The sequence below is a fragment of the Pongo pygmaeus genome, chromosome 7, assembly GCF_028885625.2.
Source record: "Pongo pygmaeus isolate AG05252 chromosome 7, NHGRI_mPonPyg2-v2.0_pri, whole genome shotgun sequence".
Lineage (NCBI taxonomy): Eukaryota > Metazoa > Chordata > Mammalia > Primates > Hominidae > Pongo > Pongo pygmaeus.
In genome coordinates this window covers 39,473,713-39,500,176 of record NC_072380.2, presented here as the reverse complement: position 1 = coordinate 39,500,176, position 26,464 = coordinate 39,473,713, and the positions used below count along the sequence as shown (strand labels likewise).

Below are 26,464 nucleotides of genomic sequence, written 5' to 3'. Positions count from 1 at the left end.
AAAAAAAAAAGTTTGAGGGAATGAATACCTCATTTACCTTCATGTGATTATTATGCATAGCATGCCTATATCAAAATATCTCATGTAACCTATAAGTATATGGTAGATGTATGTGCAATAGATGTATATATAAATATACACATCTACTACCCACAAAAATTAGAAATTTTTTAAAAAGATATAATATAGACAAAAGAAAAGAAAAGTTGGTTAAGGGATCTAAAATACAGGTAAATGGAAGGGATTAGTGCTAGCACTCAATAGTACAGTAGGGAAATTATAGTTAATAATTTATTGTATACTTCAAAATAGCTAGAAGGGAAGAATTATAATATTCCCAGCACAAAGAAAATATAAATATATGAGGTGGTACATATTCAAATTACCCTGATTTGATCATTATGCATTCTATACAGGTATCAAAATATAACATGTACCCCCAAAATATATACAACTATCATATATCAAAAAATTGCTTAAAAAGTAAATTTTAAATGTTTTCTCCACAAAAAAATAATAAGTATGTGAGGTGATGGATTTGTTAATAACCTTGACTTAATCATTACAGAAAGTAAATGTATATCCAAACTGCACTGTATCCCAGAAATATATAGAATTATTATTTGTCCATTGAAAATACTTGTTTTTAAAAAATCGCCAGTAAGAGCATGCTCAACATCACTAAAGTAATCAAGAAAATGCAAATTTAAACCACTACAAAACCACTGGAATAGCTAAAATTTAAGAAGTGGATAATAACAAATTCTAGCGCAGATATGAAGGAACTCAAAGTTTCATATGCTGCTGACAGGAGTGTAAAAAGATACAACCATTTTGGAAAATATTTTGGCAATTTCTTACAAATATACACGTATCATATGACCTAGCAGTTGTACTTTTACAAATTAAGAATAATGGACCAATAGTTTAACAACTTAAATGTCCATTAGCAGGTGAATGGTTAAAACAGATTGTGGTATATCCACACAATTAAATATTACTCAAAATTAAAAGGGAGAAACTATTGTGATATGAAATAAATGGATGCATCTCAAAAACACTATATTGAAAGGAAAAAGCCAGACACAAAAAAATATGTGCTGTCTCATTTCATTCATATGACTTTCTAGACCAGGCAAAGGTAACAGAATCAGAAATTATCTGGAGACAGGTGGAGGTAGAAATGACTGCAAATATGAATAAGCTTTTGGGGATGATGAAAATATATTTCTTAATTATACCAACAGTTACATACATTTGTTGAAACTCATCAACCCATACACTTAAAATGGGTGCATTTTATTGTATGTGGATTATACCCCAATAAAATTGATTTTTAAAAAAAAATCAAGAACCAGGTGTGGTAGCTCATGCCTGCAATCCCAGCACTTTGGGAGGCTGAGGCAGGTGGATTACTTGAGGTCACGAGTTTGAGACCAGCCTGACCAACGTGATGAAACCCTGTCTGTACTAAAAATACAAACTTAGCCAGGCATGATGGCAGGCACCTGTAATCCCAGCTACTTGGGAGGCTGAGGCAGGAGAATCGCTTGAACCCAGGAGGCAGAGGTTGAAGTGAGCCGAGATTGCTCCATTGCACTCCAGCCTGGGCAACAAGAGCAAAACTCCATCTCAAAAAATAAATTAATTAAAATAAAAAATAAAGAAAGATGACTTGTTCTACCAAATAGTTAAACATAATACAAAAACATAGTAATTAAAATAATGTGATATGGTACAAGTAATTCAGACCTATGGATGTAACAAACCCTAATAAATTTCTGTCTACCTTGTAACCAAGGAAATTTATAACATTTGCAGTACTGCTACAAATACTGAATTATATAAAAGCATTAAAACCTAGGCCTTTTGAATTCATTATATTTTCAGGGTTTCCCTATCAAGTGAATAATCAAAATATCTAGTGTTCATATTGATATTGATACAGATTCCTGTACTACTGATTCCATTGTGAAGTAATAACCTAAAGGACACATTGGGCTGCTTAATCAATCTTCATTAAGACATCTGTAAAATGTCCAAAGATTAAGCAGAGATTTGTAAAGAACCCTATATATTTAGTCTGAAACTCAAAAGCTTATTCTAGACTCTCCTGTTTCCCATTACTAATAATTTTTTGCAGTACATTGTAAACTTGTTCAAAATTCTTCAACCTACAAAATCTAGACAGCATTTTCTTGTATGTATTTCAACCCAACTTCACATACTGTCAACATTCTGCATGTTACTCATTCACATTTGATATATATGACATTTATGAAAAAGATAAACTAAAACAATAAATTTATTAATCAATTTTCCTAGTTATCATACTTACAGCCTCAGTACCACAATCACAGATTTCATTTCCCTCCAATCTGCCATTGCCACAGACCGGTTTCGGAGATTTTTTTTGCATTTGTGGCTTATTCTGAAGACATTTGACACGCACATTTGAAATGAAATTTTGAAAGCTCCTCAAACTGCAACTGCTAAAAGTCTTCACACCATTGGATTGCCTAAAGATGAATCCATATAATGTCATTGGCAATATACTTCTGGAAACACATTTCTATATGATATAAATTAATTTCAAAATGTTAAATTCAATTGGCTATTACAAATGTTTATAATAGTGCTTAGAGGCCAAAATCATACTTGAGGATGTCATGTGATTTTATTCACTGGAATACATGTTCTTAATAAAACAAAATTAAGTACAATTCAATAGCAACACACACACACAGTAATCCAATTTTAAAATAGGCAAAGGATTTGAGCAGATATTATTCCAAATAAAAATCAGCACCCAGATTTGGACAGACATCACTTCAAATAAAAATTAGCACCCAATTAACCACAAAATTTTATTAAACAAATGATAATGTGCTTAGTCCTGAAGATCTCAGAAAAAAAGTGTATATTTATCAAAATTATATATTATTATGTCCATATACCATAATAAAGAGAATTCATTGAATAGTTCCATAGGAAGTCCATTTTTACTATATTTGTATGTAGTAAACATCTGTAAGGCAAGGAAGAAACTGAGATTTATTGAGTACCTATTATGTAACAGATTTCATTACTGATTTGTCTGTGCACATTGTCTTGAAAGTGAGGATTTAAGATATGAGATGTGGAAGAGGAGGCAGAGTAAGATCATGGAATAGAACCCTCCAGTGATCATCCCTCTGTAGGGACACTGAAGTGAACAATTATCCATGCAAGAAAACACCTTCACAAGAGCTAAAAGAATGAGGTAAAAGATCACAGTAACTGGTTTTGGCATAATAACAAGAAAAGACATATTGAAGAGCATAGAAATGACAGTTTTGCATTGCCTACACCATCTCTTCCCCAATCTGAAGCAATGCACGTAGAGAGTGAATTTGTCTTTTTAGGAGAGGGAGAAGGAAGGGTGCATGGGACTTTGCCTGCCTGAGAAGCCTGTACCAGCCCCACTACCATAAAACACAGCACCAGGCTGAACCCCATGGTCCCCGATTCCAGGCTGGTGCCCACAGACTTCTAGACCTGCCCCAGCTAAGAAGAAAACTCACCACCCCAGCAGGATAGAGCCAAGCTTCAGCCAGCTTCACCACTGGCTGATGAAAGAAGCTTTAGGCCATGAATAAATATCAGCGGCAGTCAGGTAATAGTGACTGTGGGTGTTAGGTGAGCAAACCCTAACCATTACTGTGCTGGTCTATGAGGCCATGGGCTTCAGGTGTGAGCCAGTATGCTGCCAGTTGCAGTGGCCATGAAAGTGCATGTATCACCTCTCCTGCAACTCCAGACAGTGCAGTATAGAGAGGGACTTCTTCTGCTAGGGGAAGAAAAAGGAAGTGAGCAAGAGACTTTGGGCTTGGAAACCCACAGAACTGTCTCCGATATTCCCCAAGTCCATCAGGGTTGGATACATAGGAATCTTCAAGACAGCCACAGCATAATTGAGCTTACGGTGCTATCTAGTGCTGAAATGGCAGCAGTGACCATGGTCTTAACTCATCAGTCAGTACTCTTGGAATTTCTGTAAGGTCCTCTGATGAAGGACCAGTACAAACAAGGCCAGACTGTAAAGACGAGAATGAATACTTAATTCTTTAATGCCCAGATACATCCATAAGCATTAATAACATTCAGGAAAATATGATCCCATCAAGTATAATAAATAAGGCACCAGTGACCAAACCTGGAGAAATATATGTAAACTCTTACACAGAGAATGTAAAATAGATGTTTTGAGGAAGCTCAAATAACATCAAGAAAACACAGAGAAACAATTCAGAAAATTAATTATCAGAGATACTTAACAAAGAGATTGAAATAAGTTTAAAAATCAAGCAGAATTCCTGGAGCAATAATAGACAAACTGAAAAATATATTAGAGGGTCTCGAAAGCAGAAGTGATCAAACAAAAGGAAGAATTCATGAGCACAAACACAGGCTATTTGAAAATATGTCAAGAAGAAAAAAGAAAAAATGAATTTAAAAGAACAAATAACACTTCTTGGATCAGTGAGATACCAAATGTAAGAGTCATTGGCCTTCAAAGGGAGTAGAGGAAGAGAAAGGGGGCAGAAAGGTTATTCAAATAAATAATAACGGAAAATTGTCCAAATCTCAATATAAATATCCAGTTACAAGAAGGTCAAAGATCACCAAGAAGAGTCAACCCAAATAAAACTACCTCAACGCATATAAGAATCAAACTCTCATAAGTCAAGGACAAGAGAGACTCCTAAAAGTAGTAAGATAAAAGAAGCAAATAACATATGAAGGAGTGCCAGTACATCTGGCAGCAGAATTCTCTATGGAAACCTTAAAGACCAGGAAGGAGTGGAATGACATATTCCAAGTCCTGAAGGAAAAAACTTTCTTTATTATTATTATTATTATTATTATTATTATTATACTTTAAGTTTTAGGGTACATGTGCACAATGTGCAGGTTAGTTACATATGTACACATGTGCCATGCTGGTGTGCTGTACCCATTAACTCGCCATTTAGCATTAGGTATATCTCCCAATGCCATCCCTCCCCTCTCCCCCCACCCCACAACAGTCCCCAGAGTGTGATGTTCCCCTTCCTGTGTCCATGTGTTCCCATTGTTCAATTCCCACCTATGAGTGAGAACATGCGGTGTTTGGTTTTTTGTCCTTGCGATAGTTTACTGAGAATGATGATTTCCAATTTCATCCATGTCCCTACAAAGGATATGGACTCATCATTTTTTATGGCTGCATAGTATTCCATGGTGTATATGTGCCACATTTTCTTACTCTAGTCTATCATTGTTGGACATTTGGGTTGGTTCCAAGTCTTTGCTATTGTGAATACTGCCACAATAAACATACATGTGCATGTGTATTTATAGCAGCATGATTTATAGTCCTTTGGGTACATACCCAGTAATGGGATGGCTGGGTCAAATGGTATTTCTAGTTCTAGATCCCTGAGGAATCGCCACACTGACTTCCACAATGGTTGAACTAGTTTACAGTCCAACCAACAGTGTAAAAGTGTTCCTATTTCTCCACATCCTTTCCAGGACCTGTTGTTTCCTGACTTTTTAATGATTGCCATTCTAACTGGTGTGAGATGGTATCTCATTGTGGTTTTGATTTGCATTTCTCTGATGGCCAGTGATGATGAGCATTTTTTCATATGTCTGTTGGCTGCATAAATGTCTTCTTTTGAGAAGTGTCTCTTCATATACTTCACCCACTTTTTCATGGGGTTGTTTCTTTTTTTCTTGTAAATTTGTTTTGAGTTCATTGTAGATTCTGGATATTAGCCCTTTGTCAGATGACTAGGTTGCAAAAATTTTCTCCCATTTTGTAGGTTACCTGTTCACTCTGATGGTAGTTTCTTTTGCTGTGCAGAAGCTCTTGAGTTTAATCAGATCCCATTTGTCAATTTTGGCTTTTGTTGCCATTGCTTTTGGTGTTTTAGACATGAAGTCCTTGCCCATGCCTATGTCCCGAATGGTAATGCCTAGGTTTTCTTCTAGGGTTTTTATGGTTTTAGGTCTAACGTTTAAGTCTTTAATCCATCTTGAATTAATTTTTGTATAAGGTGTAAGGAAGGGATCCAGTTTCAGCTTTCTACATATGGCTAGCCAGTTTTCCCAGCACCATTGATTAAATAGGGAATCCTTTCCCCATTACTTGTTTTTCTCAGGTTTGTCAAAGATCAGATAGTTGTAGACATGTGGCGTTATTTCTGAGGGCTCTATTCTGTTCCATTGATCTATATCTCTGTTTTGGTACCACTACCATGCTGTTTTGGTACAACTACCATGCTGTTTTGGTTACTGTAGCCTTGTAGTATAGTTTGAAGTCAGGTAGCGTGACGCCTCCGGCTTTGTTCTTTTGGCTTAGGATTGACTTGGCGATGCGGGCTCTTTTTTGGTTCCATATGAACTTTAAAGTAGTTTTGTCCAATTCTGTGAAGAAAGTCATTGGTAGCTTGATGGGGATGGCACTGAATCTATAAATTACCTTGGGCAGTATGGCCATTTTCACAATATTGATTCTTCCTACTCATGAGCATGGAATGTTCTTCCATTTGTTTGTACCCTCTTTTATTTCATTGAGCAGTGGTTTGTAGTTCTCCTTGAAGAGGTCCTTCACGTCCCTTGTAAGTGGGATTCCTAGGTATTTTATTCTCTTTGAAGCAATTGTGAATGGGAGTTCACTCATGATTTGGCTCTCTGTTTGTCTGTTATTGGTGTATAAGAATGCTTGTGATTATGGTACATTGATTTTGTATCCTGAGACTTTGCTGAAGTTGCTTATCAGCTTAAGGAGATTTTGGGCTGAGACAATGGGGTTTTCTAGATATACAATCATGTCGTCTGCAAACAGGGACAATTTGACTTCCTCTTTTTCTAATTGAATACCCTTGATTTCCTTCTCCTACCTAATTGCCCTGGCCAGAACTTCCAACACTATGTTGAATAGGAGTGGTGAGAGAGAGCATCCCTGTCTTGTGGGAGTTTTCAAAGGGAATGCTTCCAGTTTTTCCCCATTCAGTATGATATTGGCTGTGGGTTTGTCATAGATGGCTCTTATTATTTTGAGATAAGTCCCATCAATACCTAATTTATTGAGAGTTTTTAGCATGAACGGTTGTTGAATTTTGTCAAAGGCCTTTTCTGCGTCTATTGAGATAATCATGTGGTTTTTGTCTTTGGTTCTGTTTCTGTGCTGGATTCTAAATGCTCCAATTAAAAGACACAGACTGGCAAATTGGATAAAGAGTCAGGACCCATCAGTGTGCTGTATTCAGGAAACCCATCTCACATGCAGAGACACACATAGGCTCAAAATAAAAGGATGGAGGAAGATCTACCAAGCAAATGGAAAACAAAAAAAGGCAGGGGTTGCAATCCTAGTCTCTGATAAAACAGACTCTAAACCAACAAAGATCAAAAGAGACAAAGAAGGCCATTACATAATGGTAAAGGGATCAATTCAACAAGAAGAGCTAACTATCCTAAATATATATGCACCCAATACAGGAGCACCCAGATTCATAAAGCAAGTCCTGAGTGACCTACAAAGAGACTTAGACTCCCACACAATAATAATGGGAGACTTTAACACCCCACTGTCAACATTAGACAGATCAATGAGACAGAAAGTTAACAAGGATACCCAGGAATTGAACTCAGTTCTGCACCAAGCAGACCTAATAGACATCTACAGAACTCTCCACCCCAAATCAACAGAATATACATTTTTTTCAGCATCACACCACACCTATTCCAAAACTGACCACATAGTTGGAAGTAAAGCTCTCCTCAGCAAATGTAAAAGAATAGAAATTATAACAAACTGTCTCTCAGACCACAGTGCAATCAAACTAGAACTCAGGATTAATAAACTCACTCAAAACTGCTCAACTACATGGAAACTGAACAACCTGCTCCTGAATGACTACTGGGTACATAACAAAATGAAGGCAAAAATAAAGATGTTCTTTGAAACCAACGAGAACAAAGACACAACATACCAGAATCTCTGGGACACATTTAAAGCAGTGTGTAGAGGGAAATTTATAGCACTAAATGCCCACAAGAGAAAGCAGGAAAGATCCAAAATTCACATCCTAACATCACAATTAAAAAAACTAGAAAAGCAAGAGCAAACACATTCAAAAGCTAGCAGAAGGCAAGAAATAACTAAAATCAGAGCAGAACTGACGGAAATAGAGACACAAAAAACCCTCCAAAAAATTAATGAATCCAGGAGCTGGTTTCTGAAAGGATCAACAAAATTGATAGACCGCTAGCAAGACTAATAAAGAAGAAAAGAGAGAAGAATCAAATAGATGCAATAAAAAATGATAAAGGGGATATCACCACCGATCCCACAGAAATACAAACTACCATCAGAGAATACTACAAACACCTCTACACAAATAAACCAGAAAATCTAGAAGAAATGGATAAATTCCTCGACACATATACTCTCCCAAGACTAAGCCAGGAAGAAGTTGAATCTCTGAATAGACCAATAACAGGCTCTGAAATTGTGGCGATAATCAATAGCTTACCAACCAAAAAGACTCCAGGACCAGATGGATTCACAGCCGAATTCTACCAGAGTTACAAGGAGGAACTGGTACCATTCCTTCTGAAACTATTCCAATCAATAGAAAAAGAGGGAATCCTCCCTAACTCATTTTATGAGGCCAGCATCATCCTGATACCAAAGCCGGGCAGAGACACAACAAAAAAAGAGAATTTTAGACCAATATCCTTGATGAACATTGACGCAAAAATCCTCAATAAAATACTGGCAAACAGAATCCAGCAGCACATCAAAAAGCTTATCCACCATGATCAAGTGGGCTTCATCCCTGGGATGCAAGGAAAAAACTTTCAACCAAGAATATTGTACCCAGGAAAACTATCCTTAAAAATGAAGGAGTGATTCAAAACTCTAGACCAATGAAAGTGGAGGGAATTCATCACCACCAAACTATAAGAAATGCTAAAAGAAGTTTTTCAGTCTGACAGAAAAGGATGCTAATGTGCAACAAGAAAATGTGAAGGTACAAAAGTAAACAAACAAATTTAGAACACTCTAACACTGTAACTATGGTGTGTAAACCATTCATATCTTTGGTATAAAGATTAAAAGCCAAAGATATTGAAAACAATAACTATAACAATTTTTAAGAGATAGGTAATATAAAAATATGTAAATTTTGAGATCAAAAAGTCAAAATTGGGGAGAAGGGAGTTAAAGTATAGAGTTTTTTAGGTTGTGTTTGTTCCATTCTTTGTGATCAAAAAGTGGGTATTATCAAAAAGACAAAAAATTACACACTATAAAAGATAAAGATAAAGGCAATATCTTGAACATTCTTAGTGAAAATGTAAATTACACAACCATTATGAAAAACAATATGAATCTTCCTCAAAAAACTAAAAATAGGACTACTATATGATCTAGCAATCCATGACTAGGTATATATCTGTAAAAAAAAAAAAAACAGAATTTCACAGAGATATTTGCACTGCCATGTTTACTGCAGCACTATTCACAATAGCGAAGACATGAAATTAATCTAAATGCCCATCTACAGATAAACTGATTTTTAAAATGTGGTATATATATAAATGGAATATTATTCCACCATAAAAAGGAATGGAATCTTATCATTTCTGACAATATAAATGGAGCAGGAAGACATTATGTTAAGTGAAATAAGCCAGACACAGAGACAAACACCACATGATCACACTAACGTGTGAAATTTTTAAAAAGTTGATTTCATCTCACACCAGTTAGAATGGCAATCATTAAAAAGTCAGGAAACAACAGGTGCTGGAGAGGATGTGGGGAAATAGGAACATTTTTACACTGTTGGTGGGACTGTAAACTAGTTCAACCCTTGTGGAAGTCAGTGTGGCGATTCCTTAAGGACCTAGCACTAGAAATACCATTTGACCCAGCCATCCCATTACTGGGTATATACCCAAAGGATTATAAATCATGCTGCTATAAAGACACATGCACATGTATGTTTATTGCAGCACTATTCACAATAGCAAAGACTTGGAACCAACCCAAATGTCCATCAGTGATAGAGTGGATTAAGAAAATGTGGCACATATACACCATGGAATACTATGCAGCCATAAAAAATGATGAGTCCATGTCCTTTGTAGGGACATGGATGAAGCTAGAAACCATCATTCTCAGCAAACTATTGCAAGGACAAAAAACCAAACACCCCATGTTCTCACTCATAGGTGGGAATGGAACAGTGAGAACACTTGGACACAGGAAGGGGACCATCACACACCGCTGCCTGTCATGGGTTGGGGGTGGCGGGGGGATAGCATTAGGAGATACACCTAATGTAAATGATGAGTTAATGGGTGCAGCACACCAACATGGCACATGTATACACATGTAACAAACCTGCACATTGTTCACATGTACCCTAGAACTTAAGGTATAATTTTAAAAAGTTAAAAAAAAGAAATCAGGAAAACAATTCATAATTTCAATGAGAAATTTAACAAAGAGATAGATATCATAAAAAAGAATCAAACAGAAACCTTGAAAGTGATTATTTCAATAAATAAAATTAAAAATACAAATGAGAGTTTCCATAATAGACCAGATTAATTGGAAGAAAGAATTTCTGAACTTGAAGACAGAGCTTTTTAAATGACCTGATCAGACAAATTATATACATATATGACAGAAAGCCTACATGACACATGAAACAGCATACAGGAACAAAATATTCACATTTTGGGACTAGAAGGAGAAGAGATGTAAAGGCATAGATGACTTAGGTAAGGAATAATAGCTGAAACTCTCCAAAGTTTTGCAAGAGATATAGACATCAAGATACAGATAACTAAAGATCTTGAAATATATTCAACCCAAAAAGGTCTTGTTCAAGGCACATATAGTCAAACTACCAAAAGTGAAAAACAAAGAGAGAATTCTAAAAGCAGAAAGAGAAAAATGTCAAGTCATGTATAAAGGAATACCCATGAGAATAACAGTAGATTTCTCAGCAGAAACCTTATAGGCCAGGAGAGAATGAAAGTATATATTCAAAGTACTGTAAGAAAACAACTATCAGCCAAGAATACACAGAAAAGCTATCCTTCAAAAATGAAAGAGAAATAAAATGTCTTTTTCAGACAAGAAAAAAACAAAGAATTTATCACCACTAGACTAGTCCTATAAGAAATGCTTAAGAGACTCCTAAACCAGGAAGTAAAAGGAGAATAGCTACTATCCTGAAAACACATACAAGTATACAACTCACTGGTGGAATAGATAAGAAAAGAAAAGGAGAAGAGAAAAAAAAAATGTTAAATGCTATCACGACCCAAATAATCTAATGTAAAGGTATACAATAAAACAGGAAGAAAGGCTGAGCATGGTGGCTCATGCCTGTAATCCCAGCACTTTGGAAGGCCAAGGTGGGTGGATCACCTGAGGTCAGGAGTTCGAGACCAGCATGGCCAACATGGTGAAACCCCATCTCCACTAACAGTACAAAAGTTAGCCAGGCATGGTGGTGCACACCTGTAGTCCCAGCTACTTGAGGGGCTGAGGCAGGAGAATCATTTGAACTCAGGAGGCAGAGGTTGCAGTAAGCCAAGATCACACCACTTCACTCCAGCCTGAGTGACAAAGTGAGACCCTGCCTAAAAGAAAAGAGGAAGAATGAAAGAAAGAATATATCAAACAATCAGAAAATAATTGACAAATGACAGGAGTAAGTCCTAATTTATTAATAACAATCTCAAATGTAAATGGCTTAAATTTCTAAATTAAAAAATATAGACTGGCTGAAAGGATTTAAAAATATATATGCTGCCCACAAAAACTCACTTGCATTGTAAAGACATGTAGACCAAAAGCGAAGGAATAGGAAAAGAAAATTCTGCACAAACAGAAACCAAAAGCATGAAAGAGTAGCTATACTTACATCAGAAAAAAAATAGATTATAGGACAAAACACAGAAAAAGAAACCAAGTCATTATATAATGATAAAGAGAACAATTCAGCAAGAGTATATAAAAATTATAAATATACATGCACCAAACACTGGAGCACCCAGATATATAAAACAAATATTATTAGAACTAAACAGAGAAATAGACCCCAATACAATAATAGTTGTTGACTTCAACACCCCTCTTGAAGCATTGGACAGATCATCTAGGCAGAACATCAACAAAGAAACATCAGATTTAATCTGCAGCACTATCAAGCAAATAAACCTAACAGATATATACGGAAGATTTCATCTAATAGCTGCAGTCTAAACATTCTTTTCATTAGTACATGGAACATTCTCCAGGATAGTCCACATGTTAGGCCACAAAACAAGTCTCAATTAATTTTAAAACACTGAATACATATTAAGTACCTTCTTAGACCATATGAAATAAAAGTAAAAATCAATAATAATAGGAATTTTGAAAACTGTACAAATACATGAAAGGTAAACAAATGCTCCTGAATAACCACTGGGTCAATGAATAAATTAAGAAGGAAACAACAAATTTCTTGAAACAAATGAAAATGAAAACAAAATATATCAAAACTAGTGACATACACAAAAGAAGTACTAAGACAGAATTCTATGACAATAAATGTCATCAAAAAAGTAGAAATATTTCAAATAACCTAATGATGTACCTCAGGAACTAGAAAAGCAAGAAAAAATCAAACCCAAAATTAGTAGAAAAAAATAAAGACCAGAGCAGAAATAAATGAAATAGAACCTAAATAATAAAAAGAACTAAAGAAGCAAAAATTAATTTTTGGAAAATGTAAACAAAATTGATATACAGATATCTAGACTAAACAAGAAAAAATTAGTAAAGACTCAATAAATTAATACATAATGATAAGGAGACATTACAACAGATACCACAAAAATACAAAAAAATCATTAGAATCTATTGTGAACAACTCTGTGCTGACAAATCGGAAAACCTAGAGGAGACAGATAAATTCCTGGACACATACAACCTACCAAGATTGAACAAGGAAGAAAAGAAAACCTGAACAATCTAATAACAAGTAATGAGACTGAATCAATAATCAAAAGTCTCCCAACAAAGAAAGCCCATAACCACATGACTTTACTGCTAAATTCGATCAAACATATAAGGAAGAACTAACACCAGTTTTTCTCAAATTATTCCAAAACATCAAAGAAAAGGAAATTCTCGCTAACTCAGTCTTGAGGGAGGCCAGCATTACCCTGATAGGAAAATCAGACAAGGACACAATAAAAAAAAATAAAACTACAGGCCAATATCCCCAATGAACATAGACACAAAAATTCTCAACAACGTATTAGTAAACCTAATCCAACAACACATCAAGGAGATATATTATATAATGATCAAGTATGATTTATACCAGGATGCAAGGATGGTTTAACATATATGAATTAGTAAATATGATACATCACATCAATGGAATGAAGGACAAAAACTGCAAAATCATTTCAATAGCCACAGAAAATGCATTTGATAAATTTCAACATGCCTTCATGATAAATACTATCAATAAGTTATAGAAAAAAATGTACCTCAACATAATAGGGCCATATATAACAAACCCACAGCTAACACCCTACTGGACAGGAAAAAGCTTAAAGCCTTTCTCCCAATAACTGGAACAAGACAGGAATACCACTTTCACCACTTTTAACCAACATAGTACTGAAAATCCTAGCCAGAGGAATTAGGGAAGAGAAATAAAAGGCATCCAAACTGGAAATGTAGAAGTCAAATTTTCCCTCTTTGTAGGTGACATGCTCTTATATATAGAAAAATCAAAGATTCCACCAAAAAACTCTAAGAACTGATCAACAAATTCAGTAAAATTGCAGGATTCAAAATCAGCATACAAAAATTAGTAGCCTCTCTATTCTCCAGAAACAAACTAGCTGAATAATAAATCAAGAAAGCAATCTCGTTTACAATAGCCATGAAAAATATAAAATACCTAGAAATAAACTGAACCAAGGAGGTAAAAGACTTCTACACAAAAACTATGAAACAGAGATATAAAAAAATTAAAGAGAACAAAAACATATGGAAAAACATCCACCCATGTGGAGTAGAGAAATTAATACTGTTATCATGATCATACCACCCAAAGCGATCTACAGATCCAATGAAATCCATAACAAAATACCAATAATATTCTTCACATAAGTAGAAAAAACAATCCTAAAATTAATATGGAACCGCAAAAGATCCTTCAAAATATACTGTAAGTCTGTAGGAATAAATTCAGAAAAGTATTGGTATAAAAACAGACAAACAGAGCAATGAAACAGAATAGAAAGCCAAGAAATAAACCCATCTATTTACAGCCAACTGATTTTCTTCATAGATACCAAGAACATATATGTGTGCTGGGAATAACTGGATATCCATATGCAGAGGAATGAAACTAGGGCCCTATCTCTAACCACATACAAAAATCAACTCAAAACGGATTAAGGACTTAAACGTAAGGCTGGAAACTGTAAAACTGCTAGGAGAAAACAGAAATATTTCAGGACATTGTTCTAGGCAGATTTTATGGCTAAGACTTCAAAAGCACAGGCAACAAAAACAAAAATAGACAAATGGAACTCTATTAAACTAAAAAACTTCTGTACAGCAAAAGAAACAATCAACGGAATGAAGAGACAATCTGTAGAATAAAAGAAAATATTTGCAATCTATTCATCCAATAGGTGGTTAATATCCAGAATATACAAGGATCTCAAAAACCTCAACGGCAAATAAAAAAATAATCGCATTTAAGGGGAGAGGTGGCAAGGTGGCCAATTAGATGCAGCCAGGAATAACATCTGCCACTGAGGGACTAGGACATTAGGAAGACTGGTGGGCTCCTAGCAGATCTTCAGAAAAGGCAATAAGAGCAGACAGAGGGAAGACACAGATGCTGGGCTGAAGGGGGAGGAAGCTGGGAACCCTACACGAGGATACTATGCACTGGGACTTCTTCCTGGCCCCAAAACACTCCTGGGGAAAGGGTGAGTTTAACAGGCAAGAAGCAACCTGCTCTCACCACAGGCCCCTGGAATCCCAGCAGGAGGAGAACTCCTGACCACCATGGATGCTTGAGTTGGCCAGGAGAGCTGCTTACAGAAGTGGCAGAGGCAGAACTCCAACCAGTGTAGAGCCCAGAGTTTTGGTGCAGGAGTGTCAGTAGTAGAGCATGACCAGGGTCACCCATCTGCCTAGGCTTAACTTCCTTCCATACGAGACTTTAGCCCTAGGGGAACTGTCATACCTGAAGTCTGCAAAGCAGTCTTGCCCATGAGATGGGGCCAGTCTGACCTGAGCACCCCTCTAACTGGTGGCCTCTCTCGCGGACCCAGCCTGGCCATGACTGCTTGCAGCACAGCCTCAGTTGCCCAGGGAGGATACCTCCTAGGGACCTGCATCATAGCTCCTGCACTGGTGGACTGCATCTGACGAGCAGAGCTCCAGCAGAGCAGCCCCCACAGACAAATATCAGCTTGCTTGTGCCCTCTCTTCACCGCAGCCTCTCTATGATGCTTTACCTATACACACTAATCCATGGCCACCATCTACAGTGCTTTGCTGGTGTGTGTGTCTATGTGTGCAGGAGAACCTTGCCTCCCCTTCCCCGTCAGTGCAGGTTCACCCTGCCAAGACACTGCTGCCAGCATCGTTGTACCCCATACCCTCCCTCTGCTGCACCACCATTGCCACTGGAGCATTGGAAGGCACAGAGCCCATGAGCCCCACCCCTGCACTGACACTGACACCAGTGTAAAACTAGGCATTAAAAACAGCAAACCCACCCCTTCACTGAGCAGCCACTGCTAACCACGTGAGTGTGCACAGAGAGCACACACTGTCCTGCACCCACCAGCACCCCCATGCTAACACCGCCACCAGCACAAATACATGCACAGTTGCTGTTGGGGGCCTCCCAACCCACCCTGAGCCATGCTGTCACCATTGCTGCTACAACCACTGGTATGGAAGCCAGCATCCCAGTACACACTAGCACCCTCCTGCAAGTGACAAGCATGCACCCCACTGTGCCGCCACTGCCACTGCTGTTGGCACATGCAAATAAAGATGGATCCTGCTGCCACTGCCCTAGGAAGCACTTTGACTGGCACCACCTATTGGAATGTTGTGGCCAGCAGTCTGGGAGCACCATGGCTTCTCCACGGAAGCAGGTTCCTAATCTCAAGGAGCCAGAGAACAAAGCTGGGGCATGATACTAGTCCCACAGAATTAGAGCATGCAGTCCAGGAATCCTGAGCCTAGCCTTGGCCCCCTAAAAATCTTCCAAAACAAATCCAGTTGACTGAATCCACCTGATACCAAAACCAAACCCCCAAGGTCATCAAATATGATAAAAGAAAAAAAAATCAAAGGACAACCACATCACGGATTGAAGGAACACCAGCCAACAAAGATGAGAAAGAACCAGTGGAAGAACTCTGACAACTCAAAAAGCCAGAATGTCTTCTTTCCTCCAAACACCAAACTAGTACTCCAGCAAGGTTTATTAACCAAGGTGAGATGGCTGAAATGACAGAAACAGAATTCAGAATATGGATAGGAATGAAGATGATTGAGATTCAGGAGAACATTGAACCCAATTCAAGTAACCTAAGAACCACAATAAAATGATACAGGAGCTGACAGACAAAATGGTCACGATAGAAAAGAACATAACCAACCTGATAGAGCTGAAAAACACAGTATAAAAATTTCATAATGCAATAGCAACTATTAAAAGCAGAACAGACCAAGCCAAGGAAATAATCTTGGAGCTTGAAGACTGGCTTTCTGAAATAAGACAGTCGCACAAGAATAAAGAAAACAGAATATAAAGGAAAGAACAAAACCTCCAGGAAATATGGGATTATGTGAAGACACTAAGTCTACAACTCATTGGCAACCCTGAAAGATATGGGGAGCATGGAAGCAACTTGGAAAACATATTTCAGGATATCATCCTAGCTAGAGAGGTCAACATTCAAATTCAAACAATCCAGAGGGAGAGAGGAGCCAAGATGGCCGAATAGGAACAGCTCCGGTCTACAGCTCCCAGCGTGAGCGATGCAGAAGACGGGTGATTTCTGCATTTCCATCTGAGGTACCGGGTTCATCTCACTAGGGAGTGCCAGACAGTGGGTGCAGGACAAGGGGTGCAGCACACCATGCACAAGCCGAAGCAGGGCGAGGCATTGCCTCACTCTGGAAGAGCAAGGGGTCAGGGAGTTCCCTTTCCTGGTCAAGGAAAGGGGTGACAGATGACACCTGGAAAATCCCACCCGAATACTGTGCTTTTCAAATGGGCTTAGGAAACAGCGCACCAGGAGATTACATCCCGCACCTGGCTCAGAGGGTCCTACGCCCACGGAGTCTCGCTCATTGCTAGCACAGCAGTCTGAGATCAAACTGCAACGTGGCAGCGAGGCTGGGGGAGGGACGCTCACCATTGCCCAGGCTTACTTAGGTAAACAAAGAAGCTGAGAAGCTCGAACTGGGTGGAGCCCACCACAGCTCAAGGAGGCCTGCCTGCCTCTGTAGGCTCCACCTCTGGGGGCAGGGCACAGACAAAAAGACAGCAGTAACCTCTGCAGACTTAAATGTCCCTGTCTCACAGCTTTGAAGAGAGCAGTGGTTCTCCCAGCACGCAGCTGGAGATCTGAGAACGGGCAGACTGCCTCCTCAAGCAGGTCCCTGACCCCTGACCCCGAGCACCCTAACTGGGAGGCACCCCCCAGTACGGGCAGACTGACACCTCGCATGGCCGGGTACTCCTCTGAGACAAAACTTCCAGAGGAATGATCAGACAGTAGCATTTGCGGTTCACGAAAATCTGCTGTTCTGCAGACACCACTGCTGATACACAGGCAAACAGGGTCTGGAGTGGACCTCTAGCAAACTCCAACAGACCTGCAGCTGAGGGTCCTGTCTGTTAGAAGGAAAACTAACAAACAGAAAGGACATCCACACCAAAAACCCATCTGTACATTACCATCATGAAAGACCAAAAGTAGATAAAACCACAAAGATGGGGAAAAAACAGAGCAGAAAAACTGGAAACTCTAAAAAGAAGAGCGCATCTCCTCCTCCAAAGGAACGCAGTTCCTCACCAGCAACGGAACAAAGTTGGATGCAGAATGACTTTGACGAGTTGAGAGAAGAAGGTTTCAGACGATCAAACCACTCCGAGCTACAGGAGGAAATTCAAACCAAAGGCAAAGAAGTTGAAAACTTTGAAAAAACTTTAGACGAATGTATAACTAGAATAACCAAAACAGAGAAGTGCTTAAAGGAGCTGATGGAGCTCAAAGCCAAGGCTCGAGAACTACGTGAAGAATGCAGAAGCCTTAAGAGCTGATGCGATCAACTGGAAGAAAGGGTTTCAGTGATGGAAGATGAAATGAATGAAATGAAGTGAGAAGGGAAGTTTAGAGAAAAGGGAATAAAAAGAAATGAACAAAGCCTCCAACAAATATGGGACTATATGAAAAGACAAAATCTACGTCTGATTGGTGTACCTGAAAGTGACAGGGTGAATGGAACCAAGTTGGAAAGCACTCTGCAGGATATTATCCAGGACAATTTACCCAATCTAGCAAGGCAAGCCAACATTCCGATTCAGGAAATACAAAGAACGCCACAAAGATACTCCTCGAGAAGAGCAACTCCAAGACACGTAATTGTCAGACTCACCAAAGTTGAAACGAAGGAAAAAATGTTAAGGACAGCCAGAGAGAAAGGTCGGGTTACCCACAAAGGGAAGCCCATCAGACTAACAGCGGATCTCTCGGCAGAAACTCTACCAGCCAGAAGGGAGTGGGGGCCAATATTCAACATTCTTTTTTTTTTTTTTTTTTTTTTTTTTGTGAGACAGAGTCTTGCTCTGTCACCCAGGCTGGAGTGCAGTGGCGTGATCTCCACTCACTGCAAGCTGTGCCTCCCAGGTTCATGCCATTCTCCTGCCTCAGCCTCCAGAGTAGCAGGGACTACAGGCACCCGCCACCACGCCCGGCTAATTTTTTGTATTTCAGTAGAGACAGGGTTTCACCATGTTAGCCAGGATGGTCTCGATCTCCTGACCTCATGATCCGCCCGCCTCGGCCTCCCAGAGTGCTGGGATTACAGATGTGAGCCACCACACCTGGCCTCAACATTCTTAAAGAAAAGAATTTTCAACCCAGAATTTCATATCCAGCCAAACTAAGCTTCATAAGTGAAGGAGAAATAAAATACTTTACAGACAAACAAATGCTGGGAGATTTTGTCACCACCGGGCCTGCCTTAAAAGAGCTCCTGAAGGAAGCCCTAAACATGGAAAGGAACAACCAGCACCAGCTGCTGCAAAATCATGCCAAAATGTACAGACCATCGAGACTAGGAAGAAACTGCATCAACTAATGAGGAAAATAACCAGCTAACATCAAAATGACAGGATGAAATTCACACATAACAATATTAACTTTAAATGTAAATGGACTAAATGCTCCAATTAAAAGACACAGACTGGCAAATTGGATAAAGAGTCAAGACCCATCAGTGTGCTGTATTCAGGAAACCCATCTCACGTGCAGAGACACACATAGGCTCAAAATAAAAGGATGGAGAAAGACCTACCAAGCAAATGGAAAACAAAAAAAGGCAGGGGTTGCAATCCTAGTCTCTGATAAAACAGCCTTTAAACCAACAAAGATCAAAAGAGACAAAGAAGGCCATTACATAATGGTAAAGGGATCAATTCAACAAGAAGAGCTAACTATCCTAAATATATATGCACCCAATACAGGAGCACCCAGATTCATAAAGCAAGTCCTGAGTGACCTACAAAGAGACTTAGACTCCCACACAATAATAATGGGAGACTTTAACACCCCACTGTCAACATTAGACAGATCAACGAGACAGAAAGTTAACAAGGATACCCAGGAATTGAACTCAGTTCTGCACCAAGCGGACCTAATAGACATCTACAGAACTCTCCACCCCAAATCAACAGAATATACATTTTTTTCAGCATCACACCACACCTATTCCAAAACTGACCACATAGTTGGAAGTAAAGCTCTCCTCAGCAAATGTAAAAGAACAGAAATTAAAACAAACTGTCTCTCAGACCACAGTGCAATCAAACTAGAACTCAGGATTAAGAAACTCACTCAAAACCACTCAACTACATGGAAACTGAACAACCTGCTCCTGAACGACTACTGGGTACATAACAAAAAGAAGGCAGAAATAAAGATGTTCTTTGAAACCAACGAGAACAAAGACACAACATACCAGAATCTCTGGGACACATTTAAAGCAGTGTGTAGAGGGAAATTTACAGCACTAAATGCCCACAAGAGAAAGCAAGAAAGATCCAAAATTCACGCCCTAACATCACAATTAAAAGAACTAGAAAATCAAGAGCAAACAAATTCAAAAGCTAGCAGAAGGCAAGAAATAACTAAAATCAGAGCAGAACTGATGGAAATAGAGACACAAGAAACCCTTCAAAAAATTAATGAATCCAGGAGCTGGTTTTTTGAAAGGATCAACAAAATTTATATAGACCGCTAGCAAGACTAATAAAGAAAAAAAGAAAGAAGAATCAAATAGATACAATAAAAAATGATAAAGGGGATATCACCACCGATACCACAGAAATACAAACTACCATCAGAGAATACTACAAACACCTCTACGCAAATAAACCAGAAAATCTAGAAGAAATAGATAAATTCCTCGACACGTATACTCTCTCAAGACTAAACCAGGAAGAAGTTGAATCTCTGAAAAGACCAATAACAGGATCTGAAATTGTGGCAATAATCAATAGCTTACCAACCAAACAGAGTCCAGGACCAGATGGATTCACAGCAGAATTCTACCAGAGGTACAAGGAGGAACTGGTACCATTCCTTCTGAAACTATTCCAATCAACAGAAAAAGAGGGAATCCTCCCTAACTCATTTTATGAGGCCAGCATCATCCTGATACCAAAGACGGGCAGAGACACAACAAAAAAAGAACATTTTAGACCAATATCCCTGATGAACATTAATGCAAAAATCCTCGATAAAATACTGGCAAACCAAATCCAGCAGCACATCAAAAGGCTTATCCACCATGATCAAGTGGGCTTCATCCCTGGGATGCAAGGCTGGTTCAATATACGCAAATCAATAAATGTAATCCAGCATATAAACAGAACCAAAGACAAAAACCACATGATTATCTCAATAGATGCAGAAAAGGCCTTTGACAAAATTCAACAACACTTCATGCGAAAAACTCTCAATAAATTAGGTATGGATGGGACGTATCTCAAACTAATAAGAGCTATCTATGACAAACCCACAGCCAATATCATACTGAATGGGCAAAAACTGGAAGCATTCCCTTTGAAAACTGCCACAACACAGGGATGCCCTCTCTCACCGCTCCTATTCAACATAGTGTTGGAAGTTCTGGCCAGGGCAATCATGCAGGAGATGGAAATAAAGGGTATTCAATTCAGAAAAGAGGAAGTCAAACTGTCCTTGTTGGCAGATGACGTGATTGTATATCTAGAAAACCCCATTGTCTCAGCCCAAAATCTCCTTAAGCTGATAAGCAACTTCAGCAAAGTCTCAGGATATAAAATCAATGTACAAAAATCACAAGCATTCTTATACACCAATAACAGACAAACAGAGAGCCAAATCATGAGTGAACTCCCATTCACAATTGCTTCAAAGAGAATAAAATACTTAGGAATCCAACTTACGAGGGACGTGAAGGACCTCTTCAAGGAGAACTACAAACCACTGCTCAATGAAATAAAAGAGGATACAAACAAATGGAAGAACATTCCATGCTCATGGGTAGGAAGAATCAATATCGTGAAAATGGCCATACTGCCCAAAGTAATTTATAGATTCAATGCCATCCCCATCAAGCTACCAATGACTTTCTTCACAGAATTGGAAAAAACTACTTTAAAGTTCATATGGAACCAAAAAAGAGCCCACATCGCCAAGTCAATCCTAAGCCAAAAGAACAAAGCTGGAGGCATCACGCTACCTGACTTCAAACTATACTACAAGGCTACAGTAATCAAAACAGCATGGTACTGGTACCAAAACAGAGATATAGATCAATGGAACAGAACAGAGCCCTCAGAAATAACGCCGCGTATCTACAACTATCTGATCTTTGACAAACCTGAGAAAAACAAGCAATGGGGAAAGGATTCCCTATTTAATCAATGGTGCTGGGAAAACTGGCTAGCCATATGTAGAAAGCTGAAACTGGATCCCTTCCTTACACCTTAGACAAAAATTAATTCAAGATGAATTAAAGACTTAAACGTTAGACCTAAAACCATAAAAACCCTAGAAGAAAACCTAGGCATTACCATTCAGGACATAGGCATGGGCAAGGACTTCATGTCTAAAACTCCAACAGCAATGGCAACAAAAGCCAAAATTGACAAATGGGATCTAATTAAACTCAAGAGCTTCTGCACAGCAAAAGAAACTACCATCAGAGTGAACAGGCAACCTACAAAATGGGAGAAAATTTTTGCAATCTACTCATCTGACAAAGGGCTAATATCCAGAATCTACAATGAACTCAAACAAATTTACATGAAAAAAACAAACAACCCTATGAAAAAGTGGGCAAAGGATATGAACAGACACTTCTCAAAAGAAGACATTTGTGCAGCCAACAGACACATGAAAAAATGCTCATCATCACTGGCCGTCAGAGAAATGCAAATCAAAACCACAGTGAGATACCATCTCACACCAGTTAGAATGGCAATCATTAAAAAGTCAAGAAACAACAGGTGCTGGAGAGGATGTGGAGAAATAGGAACACTTTTACACTGTTGGTGGGACTGTAAACTAGTTCAACCATTGTGGAAGTCAGTGTGGTGATTCCTCAGGGATCTAGCACTAGAAATACCATTTGACCCAGCCATCCCATTACTGGGTATATACCCAAAGGACTATAAATCATGCTGCTATAAAAACACATGCACACGTATGTTTATTGCGGCATTACTCACAATAGCAAAGACTTGGAACCAACCCAAATGTCCAAGAATGATAGACTGGATTAAGAAAATGTGGCACATATACACCATGGAATACTATGCAGCCATAAAAAATGATGAGTTCATGTCCTTTGTAGGGACATGGATGAACTTGGAAATCATCATTCTTAGTAAACTATCGCAAGGACAAAAAACCAAACACTGCATGTTCTCACTCATAGATGGGAATTGAACAATGGGAACACATGGACACAGGAAGGGGAACATCACACTCTGGGGACTGTTGTGGGGTGGGGGGAGGGGGGAGGCATGGCATTGGGAGATATACCTAATGCTAAATGACGAGTTAATGGGTACAGCACACCAGCATGGCACATGTATACATATGTAACTAACCTGCACATTGTGCACATGTACCCTAAAACTTAAAGTATAATAATAATAAAAATATAAAAAATAAAAAATAAAAAAAAATAATCCAGAGAACCTCCCCAATATACTTCACAAGAAAATTATTCCCAAGACACATAGTCATCACATTCTCCAAGGTCAAAGTGAAAGAAAAAATGTTAAAGGCAGCCAGATAGAAAGGACAGGTCACCTACAAAGGGAAGCCCATCAGACTAACAGTGGACCTCTTAGCAAAAACCCCACAAGCCAGAAGAGACTGGGGCCAATATTCAATGTTCTTAAAGAAAAGAAATTCCAACCACAAATTTCATATTTGGCCAAACTAAGCTTCATAAGCAAACGTGAAAAAAGATCCTTTTCAGACAAGCAAATGCTGAGGGCATTAGTCACTATCAGATGTGCCTTACAAGAGCTCCTGAGAGAAGCACTAAATGTGGAAAGAAAAGACCATTAACAGCCACTACAAAAACGCACTGAAATACACAGAACAGTGACACTATAAAGCAACCACACAAACAAGTCTGCAAAATAACCAGCTAACAACACAATGGCAGGATCAAATTCACACATATTTATATTTACCTTTAATGTAAACAGGCTACATGCCCCAATTAAAAGGCATGGAGTGGCAAGCTAGAAAAAGAAATAAGACCCAATGATATGCTGTCTTCAAGAAAACCATCTCACATACAATGACATCCATAGGCAAAAAAGAATGGAGAAAAATCTACCAAGCAAATGGAGAACAGAAAAAAGCAGGTATTGCAGTCCTAATTTCAGACAAAACAGACTTTAAACCGACAAAGATAAAAAAAGACAAAGAAGGGCATTACATAATGGTAAAGGTTAGAAATGACAAAGGGGATGTTACACTGACCCCACAGGAATGCAAATAACCATCAGAGACTACTACAAACACCTCTATGCACACAAGCTAGGAAATCTAGAAGAAATGAATAAATTCTGGGACACATACAATCTCCTAAGACTGAACTAGCAAGAAATTAAATCCCTGAACACACCAAAAACAAGTTCTGGAATTGATTCAATAATAAATAGCCAACTAACCAAAAGAGAAAACCCAAGACCAGACGGAGTCACAGCCAAATTCTACCAGATGTACAAAGAACACCTGGTACCATTCCTGCTGAAACTCCTTCTTTACATCATATACATAAATCAACTCAAGATTGATTAAAGACTTAAATGAAAAGCCCAAAATGTAAAAACCCTGGAAGACAGCCTAGGCAATAATCATTCTGTATATAGGAACTGGCAAACATTTCATGATGAAGACTCCAAAAGCAATTACAACAAAAACAAAAATTGACCAATGAGATCTGATTAAACTAAAGAGCTTCTGCACAGCAAAAGAAACTATCAACAGTGTAAACAAACAGCTTACAGAACAGGAGAAAATATTTTCAAACTATGTATCTGATAAAGGTCTAATATCCAGCATCTATAAGGAACCTAAACAAATTTACAAGAAAAAAACAAACAACCCTATTAAAAAGTGGGCAAAGGACATGAATAGGCACTTTTTAAAAGAAGACATACATGCAGCAAACAAGCATATGAAAAAAAAGCTCCATACCACTGATTATTCGAGAAATGCACATCAAAACTACAATGAGATACCGTCTCATACCAATCAGAATGGTTATTATTAAAAAGTCAAAAAATAACAGATGCTGATGAGGTTGTGGAGAAAAAGGAACACTTATACACTGTTGGTGGGAGTGTAAATTAGTTCAACCATTGTAGAAAACAGTGTGTTGATTCCTCAAAAAGCTAAAAATAGAACTATCATTCAACCCAGCAATGTGATTACTGGATATATACCCAAAGGAATATAAATCGTTCTATCATAAAGACTCATGTATATGTTCATTGCAGCACTATTCACAACAGCAAAGACATGAAGTCAACCTAAATGCTCATCAGTGGTAGACTAGATAAAGACAATGTGGTGCATGCATACCATGGAATACTATGTAACCATAAAAAGAATGAGATCATGTTTTTTGCAGGACAATGGATGGAGCTGGAGGCCATTATCTTTAGCAAACTAACACAGGAACAGAAAACTAAATACCACATATATGGGAGCTAAAGGATGAGAACACATAGACACATACAGAGGAACAATAAACACTGGGTCCTACTTGAGGGTGGAAGGTGGGAGGAGGGAGAGGATCAGAAAAAAACAACTATTGGGTACTAGGCTTAGTACATGGGTGGCAAAATAATCCGTACAACAAACCCCCATGACTCAAGTGTACCTATATAACAAACCTGCACAGGTACACCTGAACCTAAAATAAAAATTTAAAAACACACACAAGTAAATCCCACTTAAAAGTGGGCAAAGGATTTGAATAGACATTTCTCAAAGGAAAACATACAAATTGCCAACCCACTCTCTTTTCTGACATGAAAAAATATTCAGCATCAGTAATCATTGGAAATTTTTAAATCAACACCGCCATGAGATATCATCTCACCCCAGTTAGAATGGTTATTATCAAACAACATAAAAACTAACAAATACTGGTGATGATGTTGAGAAAAGGCAACTCATACGCCGTTAATGGGAATGTAAATTCATACAGCCATGATAGGAAGTATTGTGGAGGTTTCTCAAAAAGCTAGAACTAGAACTACAATACAAACTAGCAATCTTTGTACTTGGTATTTATCCAAAGTAAAGGAAATCAGTATATTAGAAAGATACCTGAACCTTCATGTTTATTGCAGCACTATTCACAATAGCCAAAACATGGAATAAACCTAAGTGTGAATCAATGGACAAATGGATAAAGAAAATGTGGTATACATCACAATGGAATACTATTCAGCCATAGAAAAGAAGTAAACTTTTTCATTTGTAACAACATGAATGGAACAGAAGGTCATTATGTTAAGTGAAAAAAGCCAGGCACAGAAAG

At 38.3% G+C, this 26,464-nt stretch overlaps 1 protein-coding gene across 23 annotated transcripts in view; it reads right to left on the bottom strand.

Annotated features, from left to right (window-relative positions):
• ADAM32 (ADAM metallopeptidase domain 32) overlaps positions 1 to 26,464 on the bottom strand; it is a 207,246-nt gene that overhangs the window by 83,495 nt on the left and 97,287 nt on the right. For 22 of the 23 annotated variants that reach the window (XM_054499103.2, XM_063668672.1, XM_054499101.2 and 19 more), the window contains one exon: positions 2,339 to 2,519. The exons of the other annotated variant lie outside the window; for it this stretch is intronic. In XM_054499103.2, coding sequence (XP_054355078.2) covers positions 2,339 to 2,519 — 181 coding nt within the window. The remainder of the gene's footprint in view (positions 1 to 2,338; positions 2,520 to 26,464) is intronic. 23 annotated transcript variants of the gene reach the window in all.